The 21,533-nt window shown below is 46.7% G+C and overlaps 8 protein-coding genes across 8 annotated transcripts; 3 read left to right on the top strand and 5 right to left on the bottom strand.

Annotated features, from left to right (window-relative positions):
* Positions 1-804: 804 nt before the first annotated feature.
* N7510_002692 (uncharacterized protein) lies at positions 805-1,513 on the bottom strand (the record flags this gene model as incomplete). The annotated part of the gene is made up of 2 exons (XM_056974619.1): positions 805-951; positions 1,001-1,513. 2 exons carry the CDS (start codon positions 1,511-1,513, stop codon positions 805-807), a joined length of 660 nt encoding a protein of 219 aa, XP_056839736.1.
* A 644-nt stretch (positions 1,514-2,157) lies between these two features.
* On the bottom strand, positions 2,158-2,935 carry N7510_002691 (uncharacterized protein; the record flags this gene model as incomplete). The annotated part of the gene is made up of 3 exons (XM_056974618.1): positions 2,158-2,523; positions 2,579-2,814; positions 2,863-2,935. The coding sequence occupies 3 exons, from the start codon at positions 2,933-2,935 to the stop codon at positions 2,158-2,160; spliced, it is 675 nt and encodes a 224-aa protein (XP_056839735.1).
* A 3,398-nt stretch (positions 2,936-6,333) lies between these two features.
* N7510_002690 (uncharacterized protein) lies at positions 6,334-7,879 on the top strand (the record flags this gene model as incomplete). Its single annotated transcript, XM_056974617.1, has 5 exons — positions 6,334-6,528; positions 6,594-7,284; positions 7,347-7,411; positions 7,467-7,632; positions 7,704-7,879. The coding sequence occupies 5 exons, from the start codon at positions 6,334-6,336 to the stop codon at positions 7,877-7,879; spliced, it is 1,293 nt and encodes a 430-aa protein (XP_056839734.1).
* Positions 7,880-10,669: 2,790 nt separating this feature from the next.
* N7510_002689 (SUR7/PalI family protein) lies at positions 10,670-11,378 on the bottom strand (the record flags this gene model as incomplete). The annotated part of the gene is made up of 2 exons (XM_056974616.1): positions 10,670-10,876; positions 10,926-11,378. Coding segments are annotated over 2 exons (660 nt in total), but the record flags the coding sequence as incomplete, so codon positions are not given.
* Positions 11,379-12,210: 832 nt separating this feature from the next.
* Positions 12,211-14,561, top strand: N7510_002688 (uncharacterized protein; the record flags this gene model as incomplete). The annotated part of the gene is made up of 3 exons (XM_056974615.1): positions 12,211-12,628; positions 12,725-13,062; positions 13,134-14,561. 3 exons carry the CDS (start codon positions 12,211-12,213, stop codon positions 14,559-14,561), a joined length of 2,184 nt encoding a protein of 727 aa, XP_056839732.1.
* Positions 14,562-14,855: 294 nt separating this feature from the next.
* On the bottom strand, positions 14,856-15,953 carry N7510_002687 (uncharacterized protein; the record flags this gene model as incomplete). The annotated part of the gene is made up of 3 exons (XM_056974614.1): positions 14,856-15,054; positions 15,294-15,681; positions 15,737-15,953. The coding sequence occupies 3 exons, from the start codon at positions 15,951-15,953 to the stop codon at positions 14,856-14,858; spliced, it is 804 nt and encodes a 267-aa protein (XP_056839731.1).
* Positions 15,954-16,432: 479 nt separating this feature from the next.
* N7510_002686 (uncharacterized protein) lies at positions 16,433-17,159 on the top strand (the record flags this gene model as incomplete). The annotated part of the gene is made up of 5 exons (XM_056974613.1): positions 16,433-16,483; positions 16,542-16,592; positions 16,640-16,702; positions 16,765-16,929; positions 16,989-17,159. 5 exons carry the CDS (start codon positions 16,433-16,435, stop codon positions 17,157-17,159), a joined length of 501 nt encoding a protein of 166 aa, XP_056839730.1.
* A 495-nt stretch (positions 17,160-17,654) lies between these two features.
* N7510_002685 (uncharacterized protein) lies at positions 17,655-18,179 on the bottom strand (the record flags this gene model as incomplete). The annotated part of the gene is made up of 1 exon (XM_056974612.1): positions 17,655-18,179. The coding sequence occupies one exon, from the start codon at positions 18,177-18,179 to the stop codon at positions 17,655-17,657; it is 525 nt and encodes a 174-aa protein (XP_056839729.1).
* Positions 18,180-21,533: the final 3,354 nt, after the last annotated feature.

Here is a 21,533-nt window from a genome sequence, read left to right as displayed (position 1 = left end):
TCTCTGCATGTTTTAAGTACAAGGTCCCGTTCAACTCGCCCCTTTTCTCTTTGCCACTAGATAAGAGTGTTAGACCGAGACAAAGGCGTATTGGCTAGTAGGAGATGCACCCATTGAGAAGAGTTGAATTACTTGATTCCAGGTCTCAGAGAATTGTTGTGCGGGTCATATGCACTCTACCAAGTTTCGCTTACTGTATACATGAAGTCCACGTAAACCAGGCATGAAAAGGAGTATCGCTGCACCAAAGGTATTGTAGCCAATTCCCCGCTTCAGAAAAGCACATTGAAGACGAGTCTTCATTATAATTGCGGGGAAGAACAGTCTGCCGAAGACGAAAGTATCTGACATTCGTCAAAATGCTGCAATCTTTTCCTCACCAGTCATTGTTCTTACATCTTCCCCCCGTTTTATCCAGTGAGCAAATCGGATCCCAATGTGTCCAATTCTTTACAAACGAAAGGAGTAAGTGTCGACTCGATGGTAGGCGGTTTTATTGGTTAAATTGACAAGCAATTTCAATTCTCCTGGACACGGCGCCTGGTTCAAGGTTTTATGCTGTTTCATTAGTTTGGAATATGATGCTACAGAGAGCGGAAATACCTGTAAGAGCTCCCCCAAAGACAGGCTTTCCAGTTGACGAGGTAATTCCAGGATTTCATCGTCCCATTCATAAACCGATCTATTCTTACCCATCAGTTTGACGACGATATCTGCTAAAGCATATAGTTTCATAGTTGCAGGATTCATTTCCGAAGCTTTGATTTCGCAGCTATTCTCAACGCCCACTGCCGAAGGCATTGATTAGTCTCTTCCTTGCGAAAGCCGCCGAATCTTACTATGTTTCGTACCGATCTTGACATTGCCAGAATATGTGAGAAAGACGTTGTCCACACTCAGGGTGGCGAGGACTCTCCCACGATCAGATAAATACTGAATTCCTTCCAGCACCTGCCATTAATTAGCATCGGATTGAAATATATTATAGAACCGCACGTACCGACCGGACGATTTCAATAATTTCACTCCCGGTGATCATACATCTTGATGCCAATATCTGACCGACTGAGACTTCTACTGGTTCCCAGATTAAGAAGGTCGTCCCCGCGTGAAGGTAACATCCTTGTAGGGCCAGAAAGCTGGAGTGCGAGATCTGGTTCATAAGATCTAGCTGAGTTGGGGCTGAGCACGACCCGTGCTCAAGCTTTTGAATATGCACTAGGCGTTCTCTTTCACATTTGTGTCGGGCAAGCAGGAGTGACCGATCTTGAAAAATTTCGCCAATCGCCTCAAAGGTATTCCAGGGATCCTTAGATAGTTGTCGAATTGGGGAATCTGGTCGCTTGTGCTGAAGGTTCACCACATTCGAGGTGGGAAACAAAGTGGAGATAAATGAGTTCCGCTGGGAGTCAGAGAAAGAATTCCATATGTACTCCGGTGGGTAAGTTGAGGAGCCTAGGACAGTCTGTTCCCCAGGGGTAGGACTGGAGATCTCAAAACTAGGACGCACCATTGCAAAAGTAACTCTTGGAGGCAGAGAATGGTCTCGGGTAAGAGAAATAAACCGTTGCAGAGGGATCCCAGGTCTTCCTCGAAACGACCTTGATGTTCTTTTCGAAGGAGGGGATGTCAACTGGCCGAGCGATACGTGTGCGATGTCCAGCACGGGATATCGTGGGCCCGATGCAAGGGGCTTCCGCGTGAAGGTCCCAGATTGAACCAATCATATTAGAAAAGTCACCGAATGTACCCCCGATTGAGCAGTCCGACAATGATCTTGCAGTTTCGGCCAGCTGAAATAACCAGGGAAGCGGAGAAAAACCAACAGAGATGATGAAAGTGGAAAAATAAAGCCTTCTTTGTTTTAGTCAGGTGAGCGCGTGTACTAGAATCTGACGGAGCCTTGAATTTTAACTCATATAACTTTTTGGCTTTCAGGCAGTGAATCCAGCGTGCTGTATGTCCCTTGAGCTACCGTGAATACTCATATCAGCCTTGCAATGTGGTGGACCACATTAATCAGATCTCTGCACGATTTAAGCGCAAGGGCTCGTTCGACTTGCCCCTCCTATCGTGGCATCCCTCGACTTAGCGACCCATGTGGCCTGCAACGCATGATAACGACAATATTAGCAATCCCGATCGCACTATAGTAAGTCAAGCTCCAACCCCGTTCATCACCATTGGGCTATCAATGGGTGTTGATTGACAGTCGCGGATGTCGTCGAATGCAATTTCATCTCCTTGCGTTTGCAACGTACTCAATGTCTGTATTGCTCCGGCAATGCCTGTTCTAGTTTGTGCCAGCTCGTCTCGCATAAAGTCGTTTTGCGACGCAATAGTTTGCATTTCGTGGCGGAGTTGGCTGACCTCAGCCTGAAGCCTGTGAACGTCGCAAAGGGACTCGTTTAGGCGGGTGCGAGATCGATCCAATTCCACTCCTTGTTGGAGATTGGAAGCTTCAAGTTCGCAAATCTTTTCCGTAAAGGAGCCGTTTGCGTTCCGCTGCCTGTTCACTCGCCCCTTTTCGCCTGATCAGCATAGGATACATCTGTGAGGAATTTGGCATCCTATTCACCTCCTCTGAAAGGTCACTAGCGTTTGGCTGGGAATCTTGTAGCATCTGTGGTGGAACAGCCTCGAGTGAACGACCAAGCTCATTACAAATTGACTGATAAAGGCTTATCGTGCCGGTGCTCAGGCTTGATTTGAGCAATGTAGCATTTGATTTCGTGACGGACCAGGAATATCCGTCTTCGGGCTGCGGCTGGAGACGAACCATTCCGGGAGCGACGGCGAGGCCAAGTCGGTCATCTATGAGTATTAGCTGCGTCAAGTAGATGGGGAGGGAGCTTCGCATACATATGTGGGCTGCTAGGGCTTCCCGACATTGTTTCCTCAGTCGCATGCGCTTCTCATTACTGGGTTTGGTCATTGTGCTTAAGCTTTTGCGAATTTTCTCCTCAAGGGATGTACAGGTATTTATATAATTTGGATCAAATATTTGCCATTCGTACCGGAGAGCCCCTCGGTGTATGATTGGCGCTCCGTTCACCATGTTAGAAGTCGTGCCCATGGGCAAGGACGCCCCCACATACATGGTGGCGAATGTATTTGGTTGAATGGGGCTCATAATCAAATTCATGTCCGGTTGAGAACTTGTTGAAGCTCCAGTGAATTGTTCACCGTTGGACAATCCTCATCAACTATAGTGGGGTCAACGCGATCAGCAAACGAATTTGCTTCTAACATGAGCACCACTCCAAACCATAGCTGTAAGAAATCTCATGCCATTATATTTGGAGGAAGGAGGCCGGTATTATTTCGACCAATGCCGATGTCATCATGCCTTTGAATATTTCTAAAATGCACATCAGAAATGAAGGCACTTGGCTTAGAGTTGAAATTTGATGTCCTTGAGCGTAGTCTGGCTGGGGTCGCTGAAATTTGTCTTAACACATCCCTGTACCCAGAATATAAATAATATGAACATCTCACGACCACCATCTCTTCTCACTGCCATTGTTCACGTTGAAATGGCTCCAAGCGCTCGCCGGTCCCGCCGCCAAAGTGTGAGAAACGAGTCTGAGCAGACATCGCTACTGAGTGATACTTTCGAATCCGCGCAAAGAAAGATGATCACTCGCTACAACGCGCATGATTGGCGCAATGCATACGAAAATACCCTGACTCCACTTTCTTCGGGACGAGCTAGGACGATCCTTCGACTGCGATTTCGAAATGGTTCTCATGGCTCACGTGTGTCGTTGCTAGCAGAGCCATCTGATCACCACGATGCAAAGAATCCCGACAAAAGGACGCGACAGAAGAGAAAGGTTCTCGATCAAGAGGCAGTGCGACTGAACTGGATGCGACGACTCCGTCCAAAGCCCCATCGGCGTGTTTAGCTAGCGCCACCCCGAGAAGAAGGCAATGGTCGAGACGCAAGTACCTACCCTGAGAACATTTTGATATCGTGGCTTTAGAGTAGTATTGAATTGATAGAAATCTCCAAAACCAAAAAGAAAGGAATAAGCGAGTCCTATAGTCTCAAACTTACGGCAAGAATAACATATTTGATAGCCGTGTACAGTGCAGTACATGAAAACATACTCTGTGAAAATAAGCGTCTAGAAAACTAGTATCGGTCCAGTAAATCCGGTTTGGTCTTTCTATCCGTGATTATGACGCATTGTGTATTTAATTGCAGACTTGTCTGATCCATGACTCATATGTCAAAGGCTCATAGATTGGACACACTATAATGTAGGGCCGTTCAGTAGACAAATTACGGATTACATGAATCTGGTCAATTGAGATATGGCATTGCGACACGATGCAGTCAGCGGTTACTCAACTTTCTTTTTTTCCCCCGAAATCTGGAGTAGACACAAAAGACTAACACAGGTATGTTGGAATATGAATGCATCTTGTTCAAAGGCGTAATGTTCACAGGCGTACGGCTGTCTTTGTTCATTGTAACATGGGATTATGAGTTGGAGATACGTGTCAACCGAGAAGCTCTACGAGGACCTCGTTTCTCAAGCGCGTATCGCGCTTGTCAAGAAGATCTCATGCTAGTCGAAAGATATCACTCTATAAAGATTATATAGTATGGAACAAAGACTTGTATTTGGAAGTACAGTGCAAGTGTCACGGTTGTGAATTGAAGGATTTTGCCTGAATCTCCCGCCTCGATGACCTTGGCCGAATTCATATCATATGGAGTATGGAGGTACCTAATGTTGCCGCACGATGGCTCACGCGAGGGACTGTAAGAATGATGCCCAGATGACGATAATGATTAGCTGAATCTAGTTGGTGTCAGCGTTGTTGGTAGGATACCTAGAGTATAAATGAAAATACCTCAAGTGCAATGATCCATGATTTCCAAAGAGTGCCGAAGATCGCAATGACCAGCAATAAAACTGCCATGACGGAAACATAGCATGAGATATACCGCAGTTTTGCTCGGCCTACGGTTGTTTGTCCAAACAACCACCAATACCACATCGCCACCCCGAGATAATCCACGAAGAGAACGAAGAGCCCGCCTAGATGAACGGAGCTTAGGAGAAAAGCCCCAACGAACGCGATTGCTATCTTAGACAGACTGGAAAGCACGGCAAAAGAGGGGCACAAGATTCGTAATATTCGCGGCGTGGTTGGATTTTCGCGTTGTTGATAATTTATCCGGAGGAACTGTGGCATGGTAAGTTCAAAGTGGAGGCCCAGCGTACCGTAGTTTGACCTACTACTTGTAGCGATGCGAATATTGGAGTAATCCACATGAGGACCTGACTCCACGCTGGAAACTTCTTGCTCCACAGCAAGCCTGAAAGTGTAGCAAATGAAATGCAGGAAGAGGCGCACAAAGCTAAGTCGATCTTGTATGCCGTCCAATAAGATTGAAAGCGACACAAGAGGAATAGCCTGACAAGGTTCATAAGCAGAAGCAAAGTCATTAAGAATGACTGCACCACATGTTCGGATATCATGGCCATAGTCGATCGGAACCGATGCGTGCTCTCTCTATAGAAGGGACTGGAGAGGTTTATGTACGTGAACAAGATGCTGATAGGCTATACATTCTTGATGGACTCAGAATAGTTCCAAACTGATTCCAGGAGCTTTTCATCCGTCCAGGATCATGCAGAAGAGTGAGGGACCCGAATATACTCAAATTTCTATCAACCCCAAAAACGCTGCCCTCAATTGTATGTATGACAGGGCACTTGAGGGCCATCAATTTCGGGCTCGAGGCAACACTTCACACTATTGAGTTCCCCGTCATGAGGACTCGAAAATTGGAAAGATTAAGAGGGTATCTTAATGCATGAGGGATTTGATGGAGCAGAGTCTCATATTCTAGATGGGATTGCCAAATTCCCAAACCGGAATGAATACAGCGCAGAGAGGAGGCCTTCTATATAAATACAGCTGAGCTCTTCATGTCTGTGCGAGCAATCCATAGATATGCTTGATATTCTGCCAAAACTGTCATCACTTTCCATTCCCACACTATATGGACTCATAAATACTCTTATTATTCTGTGTTGGTTGCTTTACATCTCAGGAAGACATGTCTTGTTTTGCGCCTGGGATAGACGACATGTCGTCTCCTGGCATTCACTTGGTTCTCGATTATCTCATCCCTGGCGGCACTGGGTGTGCGTCTCCCTGCCTAAAGGGCTTCAGTGGATTGATATATCCACATACCGCCAAGCCCTGACCGTGGGGATGCTATTTGCGGCCAACATTGTCGCTTTGAGACTTGGTACAAACTCTTGGCACACGGCAAGGATCAGAGCTGGGTCGCTAGCGATTATTCACATGACTCCACTGTGCCTCGGAATCAACTTCGGCTTCCCGGCCGACGTTCTGCATATTGATCGCCAGACGCTGGCTTGGTTTCACCGATGGACCGGACACATTTGTGTGTTACATTCTCTTCTCCACGGATCGTTTGTGGTATCGAACGTGAGGAAATCAATGCCCCCAAACCCAAATTATATCATTACAATCCTAGTACGTCGATACTCTGGCAGCAAATGCTCTTCAACGGACCACGGGTTGCCACTAACTCCCAATAGGCCGGATGTGCACTGATTCTCGTTGGGCCAGTGACCTGTGTGGCGATTCGACAACGTCACAGGCAGCTTGCGCTCAAGTGTCATTATGTCTTGGCGGCTGTCGCTATCGCCGCCATTGAATACCATCTCTTTCAACAAGAATCACCTTATTGTTGGGTTTTGCTGGGAGCTGTCTGCTTATGGTTTCTATGCAGTTCGGTAGTCTGTATGAGGACCATACTGACCCATAAGCCATGGCAAGGCTCACACTGCAAGGCGGACATCTGGGTTTCTCAGGGAGTCCTCTGGATTGAGATCAACTTGCCTATCGGTCGAGCTATCCGGCCGGGCGAGTATATACACATGTGGGCGCCATGTGCCGGCTATCGAGCCTTCACACAACTTGTGCTACTCTACGTGGTAGTCGCGGAGTTGGAAAATGTAGACAGTGGATGCACCATCCGTATGGTTGCGCGGCCTCAACGTGGGGTCCTCTATCACTCTTCTTTTGCGCGACGTCAGCCAGTCGCCATTCTGGGGCCGTACGGGCGACCGTACGATTTTTCTCGATACGGTACGATTGTATTCGCTCTAGAGGATATTGGGCTTTTCCGTGCGCTATCATATATTGAAATGCTGGTGGAAGCTAGTCACAAGCGAGAAGCAATGGTGCGGAAAGTCGAAGTCCTGTGGCAGCGCGAGAAGGCATTTGGTAGGTCTGGGTGGTTCAATTCATCCTTTCCAACATATATATATGGCTGACTATTCTTCCAGAGAATCCAGAGTGGTTCAAATTATGGAGACAGAAAATTCTCAATTTTGACCGGGAAAATTTTGATGTGAGTAAGCCGACGCAAACACACAGTGCTCCATCAGTGATTTACCTCGTCCTAGATTCTTCACTTCCGAATTTTCTGTCATGAGCCGACGGAGCCAGCGAAGGGACCAAGATCCTCTCGAAGATTAGGCGAGCGGCTCTGGCTCTACAATGGACCGATTGACTTTGAAGAGGAGATCTCGCGATATCTCGACGAGCAGTGTGGTAACATGGCCTTGGCAGGTGTGTTCTATCTTCATTTTTTCCACGCACGGAGGAAACTCGGTCCATTGCCCTGACACTAATTTGGACAGTATGTGCGGGTCCGCGGACTCGCGAAGCTGTGAGGAAATCAGTTCAACTCCATCTCCACAAAAGCCCCCAAATCGTCGAGCTCGATCTGGGACCATACCATACCTGGCCGGATGATCAGATTTCGTCCGAAAACCGGTATCAAGGCCAAAATTCCCAAAAAGCTGGGAGTGCATGATTTTGCAAGTTTGGAGATTAATGCAAGCAGCTTTGACTGCGTATCGGTGGCCATGTACAGCCTTGCGGTAGTCCAGCTGCAGGAGATTTTGGCAAGAGTAGCTGACCACAATATGCGGTCTTGCCGTGAGCGGTGAGGTGGTGGTACACTGGAACAGTCATTCCATCGTACTCGGAAATTGTTTACCATGATTTAGTGTAGCAGATCGAGAATATCGTTGAAACGCAAGTAAGCCGCCAGCGCCAGAGTTCCGAGACCCAATTTCTTAGCCCTGTAGTCCTTCAACATAGATTCCAAGTAGGCAGTGGAGAATGCTAGGCAAGCGAGAAAATAAGTACCAGAAGAGGAGATCGTAAAGAAACGAGGTGAACAGTACACCCGGTAGGTCGAAGCCAAACGAGAATTTCACAAAAAGAAATTCAAATAAAGGCTCCATAGTTGACACAGTCGAACCCATCCTGATCAAAAAGAGTTAGGATAATCTAGCTTTTGTCGGATATTCCCTCCCTTAGCAGGGAGCTTGCGGCTGGGACTGCCGCTTGGCCCTCTTCCAGATCGAACAAGAATCATTTCCGACCTTCTGGCTTCCATCCTCAATTGTTGTGAGAGGAAAAATTTAAACTGATACGTATGCTGTCGTTGATTTCTTGATCGTTTATTTTCCAGGAAGCCAGGAATTTGAAAACTTTTCTCTAGGAACAGTGGAATAAATTGAATACAGAATAACACTCATCATCTTTGACATGGACAGCTAATGTAGTACTGTAGGTACGCGTAAGTCCAGAAGACAGAAATTGCTCGTCCAGTCAAGTGCACGAACATTTTCTCCCCAAAATCGACGACGATTATGCAGCGTCTCTTACACGAGCTCTTCGATGTTGAAAAACTCGGTCCAGTGGATATTGGAAATTCTGCTCACATATCGACATCAAAACATGTGAGTGACTGCCGCTTGGAGGACCGCTTTGGAATAAGCCACGAGGCTATATGTTAAGACCAAATGCATCCCGTGGAGGCTAGGTTGCCAGCTCCCGGCCATTCCAACCCGCTCCAGAGGTCGAAGAAGATAGAAAGCACCCCCTAAGAGAATGCTTATCACCATTTGACCAAAAGCAGTCGCCAATGGCGAAGGTGTATGAACAGGTTCTGCCACTGCGTGGATGGTCGGCATCAAGGACAACAGGACAACAGACAAGAAATGAAGAGAAAACCTCCCGGAAGATGTCTCTATGTGCAGATCGCTGAAGAGACTGCCAGGAAGATTTCCAATAGCGATTATTGTAAAAGCCGATGTGTATCCAAGCTGTAGTAAGGGTTGGGCTGGAAATAGAAAAACAATCGTGGGAAGGGCTGCGATCCAAATCACGAATAGGCCCCCAAACCACATGGCATTCTGGTTACCTGTCGTGTGTTCGTCGTTGAATGCACTGAACACATGGTGAAAGACGACACACAAATACCACAGAGCGATGCCCGCACTGAATGCGATCACTGCTAGAGCATTTGGAATTGACTCTTGAGATGAAGGAAATTGGAAAATCAGAAATTGGAGTAGGAAGATGAAGAAGTAAGAAAAGCCAAATATGCTTATAACGGCGCCCGTGGCGCAATCGCGCAGGTTTCGAGAACTGGGTGCGTCCATTTTGAAAAGTTTTTAAGTGCTTGATTTGCTATGCGGCATTCTTGGGGCGTTCTTGTGATTTTATAGGCAAGGGTGGACCCTAAAATCACTCTACGGCTATACAAGTGAGGGCCACCAGAAAGAAGCGGCCGAAGCGATGTTTTCTGCGGTGTTGATCGCCAAGACGATGTAGTGAGATCCTATTACGATTGCCAGAATCACTTTTTTTTTTAAAAAAAAAGAAGGCGAGGCCCTCAGAAATGAACAGGTTCAGTATTTGCACTCTGGCTTCTCGGCTCACCGATCTTTCAACCGTCCGGCTGACCTCTCTGTGTGTAATAAAGGACACCGGGAGAACATGCATCATCCTTAGGATGCGAGTGCGAAGCTTGAGCAGCTACTTTTCTCTTTTTTGCAAGATAGAACCCAGACCGATCGAGAAGCATGGACGAAATTGTACAACTTGTACGTGAAATTGGTCAGCAGCAAGCACAGAATGCTTACTATCGTGACTGTTACGCTCTCTTCAAATTACTCCAAGATCTAACTGATCAAACATTCAATGACCTTCAAAATCTCTACAAATCCGATAATCTGAACTCCAGCTATTCTGTCCATCAAATTTTATGGACACTCCAAAACGCAATTTGCAGCCTCGTTGAACGGGCTTGCGAAGCCCAAGAGGCTTGCGAGGCATTGTGCCCAGTGCACGTATCCTTCTCGGCGCGTGATGTTTTGGAGCCAATCAGAAAGATGTACACTGATCCAGAGGCCGCTATTCCTAGCAGCAGAGGAGCGTGAATAGGTAACAGTCAGCAAAACAGCTGACGTTTCGTTGTGATGTATCTTGGTGACATATTTTGGAGGGTCATATATCCATCTGTGTTATTCACATGTTTGCCCGATCGATGATGAAATTGACTGGGATTTATCCTACCATCATAGCTCGTATAAAGTAAAGAGCATACGAAATAAGATCACTGTAAAACATCTACACCTAGGACATTAATTCTCATGATTTACATACAACTATAAACACATTGGTGTGTTCCATACAAGCGAGCACGCCGCCTGCCGGAAAACCCATATCAATAACTTCGCTAAAAGTTTACTCCTCCTGAGATGAATGAACAGAGAGTATAGTTGTACACGGATAATGGGGCTGGTTGTTAGATGCAACAGCAGAAGAGCTGGATCAGCCACGTTATTAACGCACCAATCGAAAAGGACACGGCCAACCACGCTGCCCCAAACATCTGTGCCCCCAGGCTGACCTGAACACCGAGAGACTGCAAGCTGTTCTTGATTCCAGTAGCGAAAAGTCCATACATCACCGTAACCACGACTGTGGCAGTCGTAATCAATAACGACGAAAGCTAGTTTTGTCAGCAACTCTCCTTAGTATTTGTTTTGATCCTCACGTACCATGCAAAAGATGGCAAGCAACCTGTGACCTCTTGAGAATAATGTCTTCCGAACACCCAAGACCATGGCCAATGTGGTAGTGACAAACCCGGAAATGTACAAGCAGATGACGCTTCGAAAAAATCGACGATAGCCAGAAATGGCAGTTCGATCTATCTCTGGAAGTACGTCGCGGACTTTTATCGGTGTAGAGTCAAGCACAGCAGAGAAGTCAAAATCAAAAGATGTGCTCGGATCAGAACAAACAACCTCCAAGCCCTCCGTGGCTTTACAGTAGCTCCAGAGGCCGACGGAGTAGTATTGAAACAGGTATGATTTCAACCCATTCACTTGGGCTTGGATCCTGCTGCTAACAGCCGAGGTTGCCTCCGTGGATGCCTCGTTTGCACTGGCGTGGGCGCTTGACGCTGCGCTGGCGATAGCGTTCCTTCCCTCTCCATTGATACTCGATGTATCTACACCACCGAGTCCAAATGAATCACGGGCGACCAGATGGTCGATTCGTGGAAAATCTGTCAAATTCACCTACAGAATGTTTAGCCAGACATTGAGATACAGTATTCGGGCCCGTCTTACTCTCATAAAATATAGGCTTCTTGGAGAAGAAGGTGAAGAACAGCCGACGAAAACAAACGACAGACAGACCAAAACAGCGACTGAGAGTGACAAAGCCGCGGCTGAAACAATTTGATCCAGTCTGCTTCCTACTGGGAGCTTCATGGTTCACCTTCGCGACGCTGTGAAACCGGTGTGGAAAAACAGATCAAAAGTCATCTGCAGCGAATTTTCCGAGAGGAATCGCGAATCGCAGCCAGAGAGGCTTTTATATACGTAACTAGACAAAGAGCATACATTTAGTAAATACCACGAGACTTATTACTTTGCAAGCTGGATTTTGAGGCCGGTGCCTCATTTTCCGTTCGTCCACGGGCATTCCGTATTAAGTTAGTGATTTAAAAAAAGCAGTAAGCACATAGCAGAACAAGCCTCGGACGGAATAAGTTCCCAGGTACCTATCGTAACAATTGACTGAGGCCAATAATTGAATGCGTTGACCTCAAGAAACAGTTGCCACCTTTTCATGACTACAGATATAGTGAAAGAAAATACTTTCAGGACAAGACATCAATTCACTGAGGCCAACCATATTGCATCAGAATTATTCTTAGATAATGTCCGACAACGGGCCTGATATAAGAGCGTAGGCTCTACGCGCCTTAGAAGTCGGAGTTGTCATCCTATACATCTACATACAGTGCACCACTGGAATTTGGCACTTCTACTAATGGCACCTTCCAAGCAGTCAGAATTGGAGGAATTGGAGCGCAAGTTATATACGTACCGCCAGCACCATTTTGAGCTATCCGCCAGAGTGCATCTATCACACCTCATCTTTGATGCGGGATTCAGAAGGCGGATGAACAACCGTAAAAATGTTCTTCGATTGGAGAGTATCATGAAGATTCAAGGGTGTCAACGCCTGATGAGAGACAACCATGTACCAGTCATTGTCCCTAGGTCAGACTGGCTACGTCGCGTGAGCCCGCGCCATGGCGACGGGATCATACCCAGTTTGGATGTAGATCTGGACTATCGTCTGCGCGCTCAGGACCACGAGAATCTGATCGCGGCTGCACGGAAAACGCTTGACTCCGATAATCAGTGGTGGATTGTGGACGTATATGTAATCGACGACGAGGGAGGTACGTCCATTTGCCATCCGGCTGACCAATTATCATCGGAATCCTAGGCCCCGGAATGTCCTGACCTCGATTAACGATTTTTCTACTTCTCTCTAGATAGTTGCGATGTCGATGCCGGAGTTCTCCGGGAGAAGTTCATTCAATCCCTAAACGAGCGGTTTCCAAATGACAATCGGCCGCCCGACGGTTTAATATACGAGCGTATTAACTACTACGAGGGTCACCTGGACGGACCCCTGGATCGAATGGCCGCGAACAACTGGTGGGCTGTACTGGAGAGAGTGGCGGGAAGTAAGAAAGGAAAGTATTTACGATTGTTCTTCAAACATCCAACATTACATCAAAATTTGAATTCGTTGCTTGTCATCGGGGGTCTCTGGGAAGACATGCGGATTGGCCTACTTCATAAACTCAATTCCATGCACTGTGATGAGGTAAGTCAATTTTCCCAGCTGACCGCCAAAGTTGTTACTTCAATTCCAGCTAATGAGAACACAATGCCTAGCCAATTTCATGCTATTGGGGGTTGATTCTCAGCACATTTCTCGGACTGGTCGGCGGAAGACGCGAGTTGTTGCCTCTGATCGATGGAGTCACGGTCGGTCTGATTCAATCCTGCGCGCCTAAAGTTTCCGATAATGACCTGACGTTCCTGCAAACTGAAATGGACGAGGGAAATCTCTTCGCTAATATCCCGGAGGAGCCCCGCCAGGAGATCTGGGAACGACTGAAAGAGATTGATTATCCAATTCCAACTTTGAAAACTTTCTTCAAGGATCGTCTCTACCTCGAAGTCGCTCAGAATGTTATGAAACGACTCTTCACCCAACCACGTGATATGAAAATTACGATTGATGAGGGTGTGTGCGGGGTGTATGATACTGCAGTGCCGATTCTACAGGGACAGGAACGGCTGAGACCGGACCTCCTGGAGTTTTGGCGATTTAGTTTCCAGTACGGATTTGAAATGACCGATCATCGGCGTCGAAAATCTCTTAAAGGACCTGATATCGAAAATCCATCCGACCAGTATGCCTTCAGGTCTTTACCCATCGACCGATCCGACATCTGGCGGCATTTCTTTGGCATTATGAGAGCAAGAGGCTTTAAACCCCCCAGCACAGAGGACCTATCCCTTCCAACGGTTGAACTTCCTTCTCCTATACCTTGTGACTATCCGGAAGACCCGTCAAAGGAAATCGATGTCGCAAAACGATGTGGAAAGCCATTCACGGATACCATGGAGGCAGATCGATTCGCTTTGTCCGCGGAGTCGTTACAGCAGAACCGGACGATGGAACGTGTGACGGCCGGGTTTCTCCAGAGATCTATTTTCAAAGCCTTTTTTGGCTATCTCATGGAAAGCAGGGCAAGCAGCGGCCAATCGTTCGGCTATAATCCCTTCGAAGTGAGTATGGGAACCCATGATTATCGCGCACAATCGGCCCATACAAATCTTAACCCAGATACAACGGAAGTCCCCGACCTACCCGAGGATTTTACGAGCGCCACACAGGCCCCTTTACCTACCCCAATGACTGAGCCTTTTACTCCCGTGGTTGCAGCATCAGCGGTCGATGTGCGGCCGTCTTGTTACATCATGGATGTCTGCATAGCAGGGAACACACGAAGATTGAACTTGCCGACCGAACAATCCTACATGAATACATTTTCGGATGGTTTAGCTCGAAATCACTTTGACGTTTGGATACCTGAGGACAACCGATATATTCGACCGGAAACATGCTACAGGCACTACTTGCAACATCCTTTGTCGCAGCTTCATGCAGAGTTCAAAGCACGAGAATCCTTGCGAATGGACATTGGAAGCAAGAGAAGGCGGGTCGATGCACAACCGGATATGGAGAGGGCAAGAGAGTGGTTGGAAAATCAACTTTCTGATCTATCTACCAGTGACGAGAACGAGCTTTAATCTACGTGACAGACTAGGATTAGGTTAAAATTGTCCAAATTCAAAGATTCACTCTATAGACATGTGCTTGCTGGATATGCGCCGAGCACAAAAAGCTGGAAACCGTATAACCTTTCCTTTCTAGCAATTAGTCATCGTCTTGCTCTGTAGGGAATGGATTTTCATTTAAGATAACTATGTCTGCGTTGACGCACGAGAATACTGTATGAATTGCAACTGATCTTATCTAAATGCGTATGCTACAATCTACCCACGGTACGAACAGGCCCACGAGCGCAATGTCTATGTACATGGCTACCCAGACGATGTTGGCGAGGCTATGCAAATGTCGTACACGTCGATGAATATGTACGGGTATCCGACAAAGAATGTGAAAATCACAATGTAGACGACGTTCATATACAGAGTGATGAGTAGGATGACTGGCTCGCGGGATTTCAGGGAGAACTGCCCCACACAGGCGCTGTTGATCCGTGAGAAGAGCGTGGTGTGACTACGATGATTTATATCTTTCAAAACATTCAATAGAAGCAGCGAAGCGGAGCCGCATGGTTGGCCATTTCTACGCGAAAGATGTTGACTATTCCATTTCACGGCCAATAAGTACACTCTCCTGGAACAAATTCCTTCGGAAGTCCGTAAGTACAGTGACATAGGTGGCCAGCATCAAGGTCCGCCTGTCTTGAAACACGGTTAGGCCATCAAACTCGCATATCGGAAACGAGAACTCACTTGATCAAACAGACGTTCTCGTTGAGCGTTTCAGAACCTTGTGGAAAGGCCGTTGAGGGGCTGGGCTCCCTACCAGGTGCGCCCGTGATCGTCTTACTGCTCTGGCTCATTGAAGCATTCTTGGGGACAAAATCGCAGCTGGTGGTCGCGATTTGCAGGGTGGTCCAAGCCGTCTCTGGTGTGCTTGTCCATGATGACACCCATTTGGTATTTGTGGTTTCGCCGTTGATTAAATGCGATTCACAGACGCAATCGCTCCGCCGTTGCCAATGAGCCACATCATCACCGGCTGTGCTCTTTGCATGTGGCTCCACTTCAACCCCTGGAGGGATTTGGCCTACGAGCGAGAGCACAATGTCATTACAGACAATGGCAGAACCATTCAGACCTGAGAAGATTAGCCATCTTTTTCAAAGCTTTTAGCTGTGTAGTATTTCGCTTACAGCTTGCGAGTGTATCTTCCATCTCAGACTCACAGTCACGCGATAGCGACACCCATTCTGTGTGTCCAGCACGGGAAAATTTGGCGGCCACTATTCCGCTCAGCACTTGCTCCCACGTGCTGACTGCGTGACAAGTCGATTGTACGAGCGATTTAACCTCCAGGGCTTGAGATTGACCCAGGATAGTAATGACCGCGAACAAAAATTTGAACATCATCGATGAAATTCAAGGCTCAAGGCAAATATCGAGACCCTTGTCATTGTAGCGAGCGGACGGTCGGACGCGGCGCTTTTGAATCATTGCCGGAATTGTCAGGACTTGACGAGCTTTTTTGAGCACCTGATTTCTTGCGGTTCTTGGTCTGCAAAAAAGAGGGTGAAAAAGAGCTACTGTAACGTTGAATTCTACGCTTTTTTTTGATAAGCTACCGCATAATTAGTCGACAATGTCCGATGCAATGAAACTGGGTGACTGAAAGTTCATGTTAACACATCACATTAGCTGAATAGGGAGGCCAGGATGGCAAATTAATTCCATTACCCCCTCAGTTTTAGAGATATATCCTATGAGGCATCACAACCAAAAAATCAACCTTGTTTTGCTCATTGTTGTACTATAAATTGACCTTCTCGTTTCTTCCCCCTATGCAGCGGCCAGAGACCGGGAGATCCACGTACTCAGCTTCTACTGACAACATGAAATACTTCAGAAACATTGCTGAAATTGTCCTATTTGCCATCCAAGTCGTGAGTCGTGCCTCTCTGCGCTTGCATTGTGTAGTTCGAGAGTACTGAAATTCGATAGGTTGGGGAGCCTACCGATAGGCAAAGCTCCACGAGATCACTCACCAAACCGGTATGATTATCAGACATTTTCATTAGAGGAAACTTCAGCTGACACAGTTTGAGTATCCTGCCTCGCCGACCTTTCCTGTGCCTCGTCTTCCAGATGGGGTGGTCATCAATGTATGTCTCTCGGTTTCTCCCTCGTATAACCTTTGGGGATGTATATCTGACGGATTAGACAGACAGAGCCAAATTGCTTCTATGAGCGTGGACTTGCCTACATGAACTCAACCACGGAGAACATTGATCACCTGCGCGCGGTAAGTGACGATACTTGTGGTGTTGATGCTGGGGATTGCATCCGAGTGTCCTACACGAACCAATCTGGTATATTCCTCTGCAATTATGTAAGTTACGTCCTCCAAATCGCGACTGAATTGGGTCTTTCAATGCTGATTTGACCAAGAACTCCCACCGCATCTCAACAGATTGTGGAAAACTTGTGCCTTTGGCAACGGAACTTCAACAGACTTGTCAGATAGATGACTTTTACACGTTTGGAATTATCAGGGGCTCTTTCCAGAACCACAGTGACCGGATTGATTACTACTTGACGATTGCGGGCGCGAAGCCGTAGGATATCTCATTTAACGACAAATATGTCTTCATGCTGGCAACGTAGCCAGCTAGTCTCTTATAAATGAACTCAATAATTGCGTTACATTATTAAATAAATAATATGATGAGGATTGTTTCCATTTCTGTACATGTGTGTTTCCAGCCAGCGCTTTTTGCTTGCTCACCAATTAAGATACTGGTCTAACCTTTTACACACTAAGCCGGTTTCTCTCGAGACCTTCAAGCTGACGATAGCTATACGCTGACAAACCAATGAGACAAAATACCGAACAATCGGAGAAGGCTAATACTGGCAGTATACTTTAATATTCTATACTTCCAAATAGTGTACAAGAGTGGCTCTGAAGAAGATCGTTCCTACTTTGCCAGCCTAGATGTAATTTCACGATTCTTCAACCCACAACTATTGAAAGTATTCTGTTGACTACATAGGAATAATTTACACGTGAAAATTGTCGACCGATTGCATGCACGGAATATTATACAAATAATATCACGCTTTCAGGGTAGTGCATTGGTCCACTACCAGAGCGGCCAATTTCAAAAGATCTACCGGATTCCCATCAGTTGCCTCTTCATTTAATTTTCTGACAAAGCACTTGACTAGAAAGGATCCAACTAGATATACTTGGCTGGGGATGGTGTTTGTTGCAGTGAGACCCTTCTTGAAAAGTGTCGTTTCCATTAGGGTGTCCAGCGAGTGTGTCCGTTCGTCGAGCGCCGACCGTAACAGCGACAGGTGCGAACAAAGAAGCGACCGGGACAGTCGGCGTGAATTGCGATGAATGACTTGGCCCAATCGCTTCAACTTAGGTCCACCTCTCTTAAAGACCCCGATTTCGGGCAAGATAAGAGTCCTATCCACCGAATTTACGAATGGTAAACTCAGCTTGAATTTCTTCGTGTCGCTTTGTAGAGCCCGCGCGGATCCATCGACGGCCAAAAGGTTCGTTTGTGGCGCAAACTGAGCGACTCCATGATCCATAGAGGGTGGTTGGTGGATACTAAACACTCCCATCGGTGGCGATTTGTGACCCGGCAATTGATCGTCCACCCTCTTCCCAAGAGCGATGATATGAGACGGATGCCGTGTGTCCGACAACAATAAGAACATGAGAATGGTGATTCTGACGTAGATGCCATCAGGGCATAAATTTTGATCGTCTGATATCTTCTCTTTTCGCAAAATTGCGCAGCGGGTTTTGCTAATCGAATGGTTTGCCGAAGACATGATCGCACCAGCTTGGAGAGCGCAGACCTAGGCCTGCGTTGTGGAAGTCCAGAACCAAAGTCGAGATTGGAGATTCAACTAGATGTGAGAATACAACCGGGGGATAGGCAGCCTTAAATGGCCATCAATTTTGCTTTGATAGACAGAGCAACGTTTGCAACCTATTGTTACAGTTTCACCGTTGGCATCACTGTCAAATATTGAGGCCAACTGAATCAATGGGAGGGCTTAGTTGCCGACAGAATTGGGCCATGAGCTTCATAGCAGTTAACAATGCGAAGTTCAAAATGAGGGCTGTTGACGATATTGACGATATTGGCAGGCCTTTGATTAGACACTTGCTGATTGACGATATGAAAAAATCATGCCCATAACGTAACGTTAACATCCCTGCACGGGAGTCCAGGTTAGCGTTCGAACATTTCTCTGCTACAGTAGATACCGTCGATGTCGATTCGGGTTGTGTCTGGGTGCCAGAGTCGGTGGTCGTCTTTTCGAGTTGTTCGTCATTCGAAGGAAGATAGGGGCTGGGAGCGGGTTGTCTGGGCAGATAGGATGTGTTGGTTGAGGGAGGAAGTGTGTCGGCGGATTCGAGGTGTTGTTTCAAGTCGCTGTAGATGATCTGCCATATGCAGTCTATCGTGTGTAGTTGCTGCGTTTCTTGAAGAGGTACGCGCTGGAAGCTGTCTAGGCTTTTGGCAGACTGACAAACAAAGCAGCAAGCCAAGCCGCCGTCGCCGTTTGGGTAAGGCTGGTAGTGAAAGCGATTTGGGCCAGTTGAAGCGGAGTGACGCCATTTAGCACTTGTCCTTGGAACGACAGAGCTCTGGCAGCGATGGTGGAGTAGGTGGTCGATATGAAGAGCTTTTCGTGAACGGTACGATGCGGGGTAGGTCGCTCAACGACTTCGATGGGCTCGAATGTATGAGCATTATACTTCTCGTAATTGGGCCCTCGTTTTTTGGTCTGACGAATGTACAGTTGAACGTGGGATTAGTGAGCGACGTGAATATACATCTCCGCCTCGAAAAGATCAAGTTCCGACGCGTGATGTACGTGGTTTACCAACGAAGGGGAAACAGACGAAGCAGATGTTTTGGACCGCATTTTCCGGCTCTACACGAAGTACAGGCCTTATTCTTCTCTTTGGAAATCCTGAATCAGCCAGTGGAGGAATGATCGATTTGTAATTCGGGATTTATATCGCCGATCCTACCTACCTTGCTTGCAAATCAAGATAGCATCTTTCAACAAGATAATCCTTCCACACATACTGTATTAATCGTACGCGAGGCCCTACAAGAGATGGGCATTGAGGTAATGGAATGGCCAGCCCGATCGCCTGATCTAAATCCTATTGAAAACCTATGGACGCTTCTAAAGGATAAGATCTATAAGCTACATCCAGAGCTTAAAAACATACCAAATAACGATACAACACACGCGCTTTGAATCGATGCAGCACAGGAAAGGTGGAATGCCTTAGATCTAGAAATAATCGACCGATCTGAGACTATGCCGCATCGGGTGAAGGCAATTATTGAGGCAGATGGCTGGTATACCAAATATTAGGTGGTGTACGTAGAATATTATATAATCAAGGGGGGTAACGTAATCAACCACCGAGTGACGAATACCACCGAGTGACGAATTTCGTCGCGCGTACCGTTAAATTTCAAGCTTTTCAACCACAAATGTATTAAATCAGACCATATAAAAAGATAAAACAATAGCTATTTACTAGGACAATTTCTTATAGTATGACCAGTAGTCCCGCATCCACTACAGCGTCGTGGAGCTCGCTGGCGAGGCCTTGGCGTCGTCTCAGCGGCCGGCTCATTAAGCTGTGTATCAAGCTGTTGCACTCGATTCTGACCTTCCTGTACAAATAAAACAAGATCATCACCAAGATTACCACGCTTCCTTGCCCTCTTTTGCATTTTCCGCTTATTCTCACCTTGTAGAACCTTGATTTCTTGTCGAAGAATAAGGTTCATATTCATTGCCATCTGTGCAGCTTTTTCAAGATGTTGAATATGAGATACTGGACTACTAGAAAGCATTCGTTTTCGAAGGCTTCTCTGTAGACTGCGTACCTTGTGATCGAGTTGGCGAGGATTCTGAGGTGTTTGAAAAGCAGAGGAGACTGAGCCTTCAACTTCAACAAGAGGTGGTGTTGGTGTCCGAAGTTGAAAAGTTACCTTTTCAAGAACCCGATCTTGATCTAGCGGGTTAAGTCCTGCACCTGCAAAACCACTGCGTATATTCTCCCTAGTAAACACCTTTTCGCGAGCAGGTGGATAGAGAGACAAGAAATCCTCCTTGTCGATATGGTTGTTGCCGGCAACCATCATCTCTTCTACTAGTTTTCCATATGCGCGCTTTAGCGGACCAAAAACACCAACATCAAGTGGTTGTAAAAGATGAGAGGTATGAGGAGGCATGCAAAGACAGATAATAGCATTCTCTTCACAGAATGCATCAAAATCTGCAGTTAGATGACTACTATGACCATCAAGAATAAGCAACCGCTTTGCACCAGTTGAATAGGTTTTAGAATGTGGTTCAAACATCTCTTTTAGCCAGCGGAGGCCAATTTCATCTGTTGTCCAGCCATTCTGACTTCTTGCGATAGCATAGCCCTTATTGAAGAGAGCAGGTTCTTGATACCAAGCAGCGTGTTGAGATCCTGCTTTCAAGATGATCCATGGGGGTATAGATATCCCCTTTGAGCTCACACATTCAATAATTGTGACCCATTCGCGATTCCCCTGAATAACCCTACGGGGCCTTTCACTGCGATCGACTGCAGTAATAACCTTAGAGGTTGAACAAAGTCCCATTGCGAAGCCAGTTTCATCAAAGTTCCAGATATCGTCCTCGTGGATACCATGTTCTTGAATAGCCTCGCGTACGGTCGCAAACCATTGTTTAATAATCTTTGGATCCTCTTGCTTTGCACGCTGGTACGTGATCCGCCGATTGTATCGTGTGCGCAGTGCTGGATGCCGTTTGATAAACTTATATGCCCAGTTGACACCAAGGGTCGTAGTAGGATCTCCTGTGCGCTCGCGAAGCAGGATCTGCGCCATTCCCCGTAGAAACTCTGGCCGAATTGAAAATCCTCGCTTATCTGCATCT

This window comes from Penicillium lagena (assembly GCF_028827675.1).
Source record: "Penicillium lagena strain IBT 129212 chromosome Unknown utg000001l_segment0_segment0, whole genome shotgun sequence".
NCBI lineage: Eukaryota > Fungi > Ascomycota > Eurotiomycetes > Eurotiales > Aspergillaceae > Penicillium > Penicillium lagena.
This window is presented reverse-complemented; position numbering and strand designations above follow the sequence as displayed.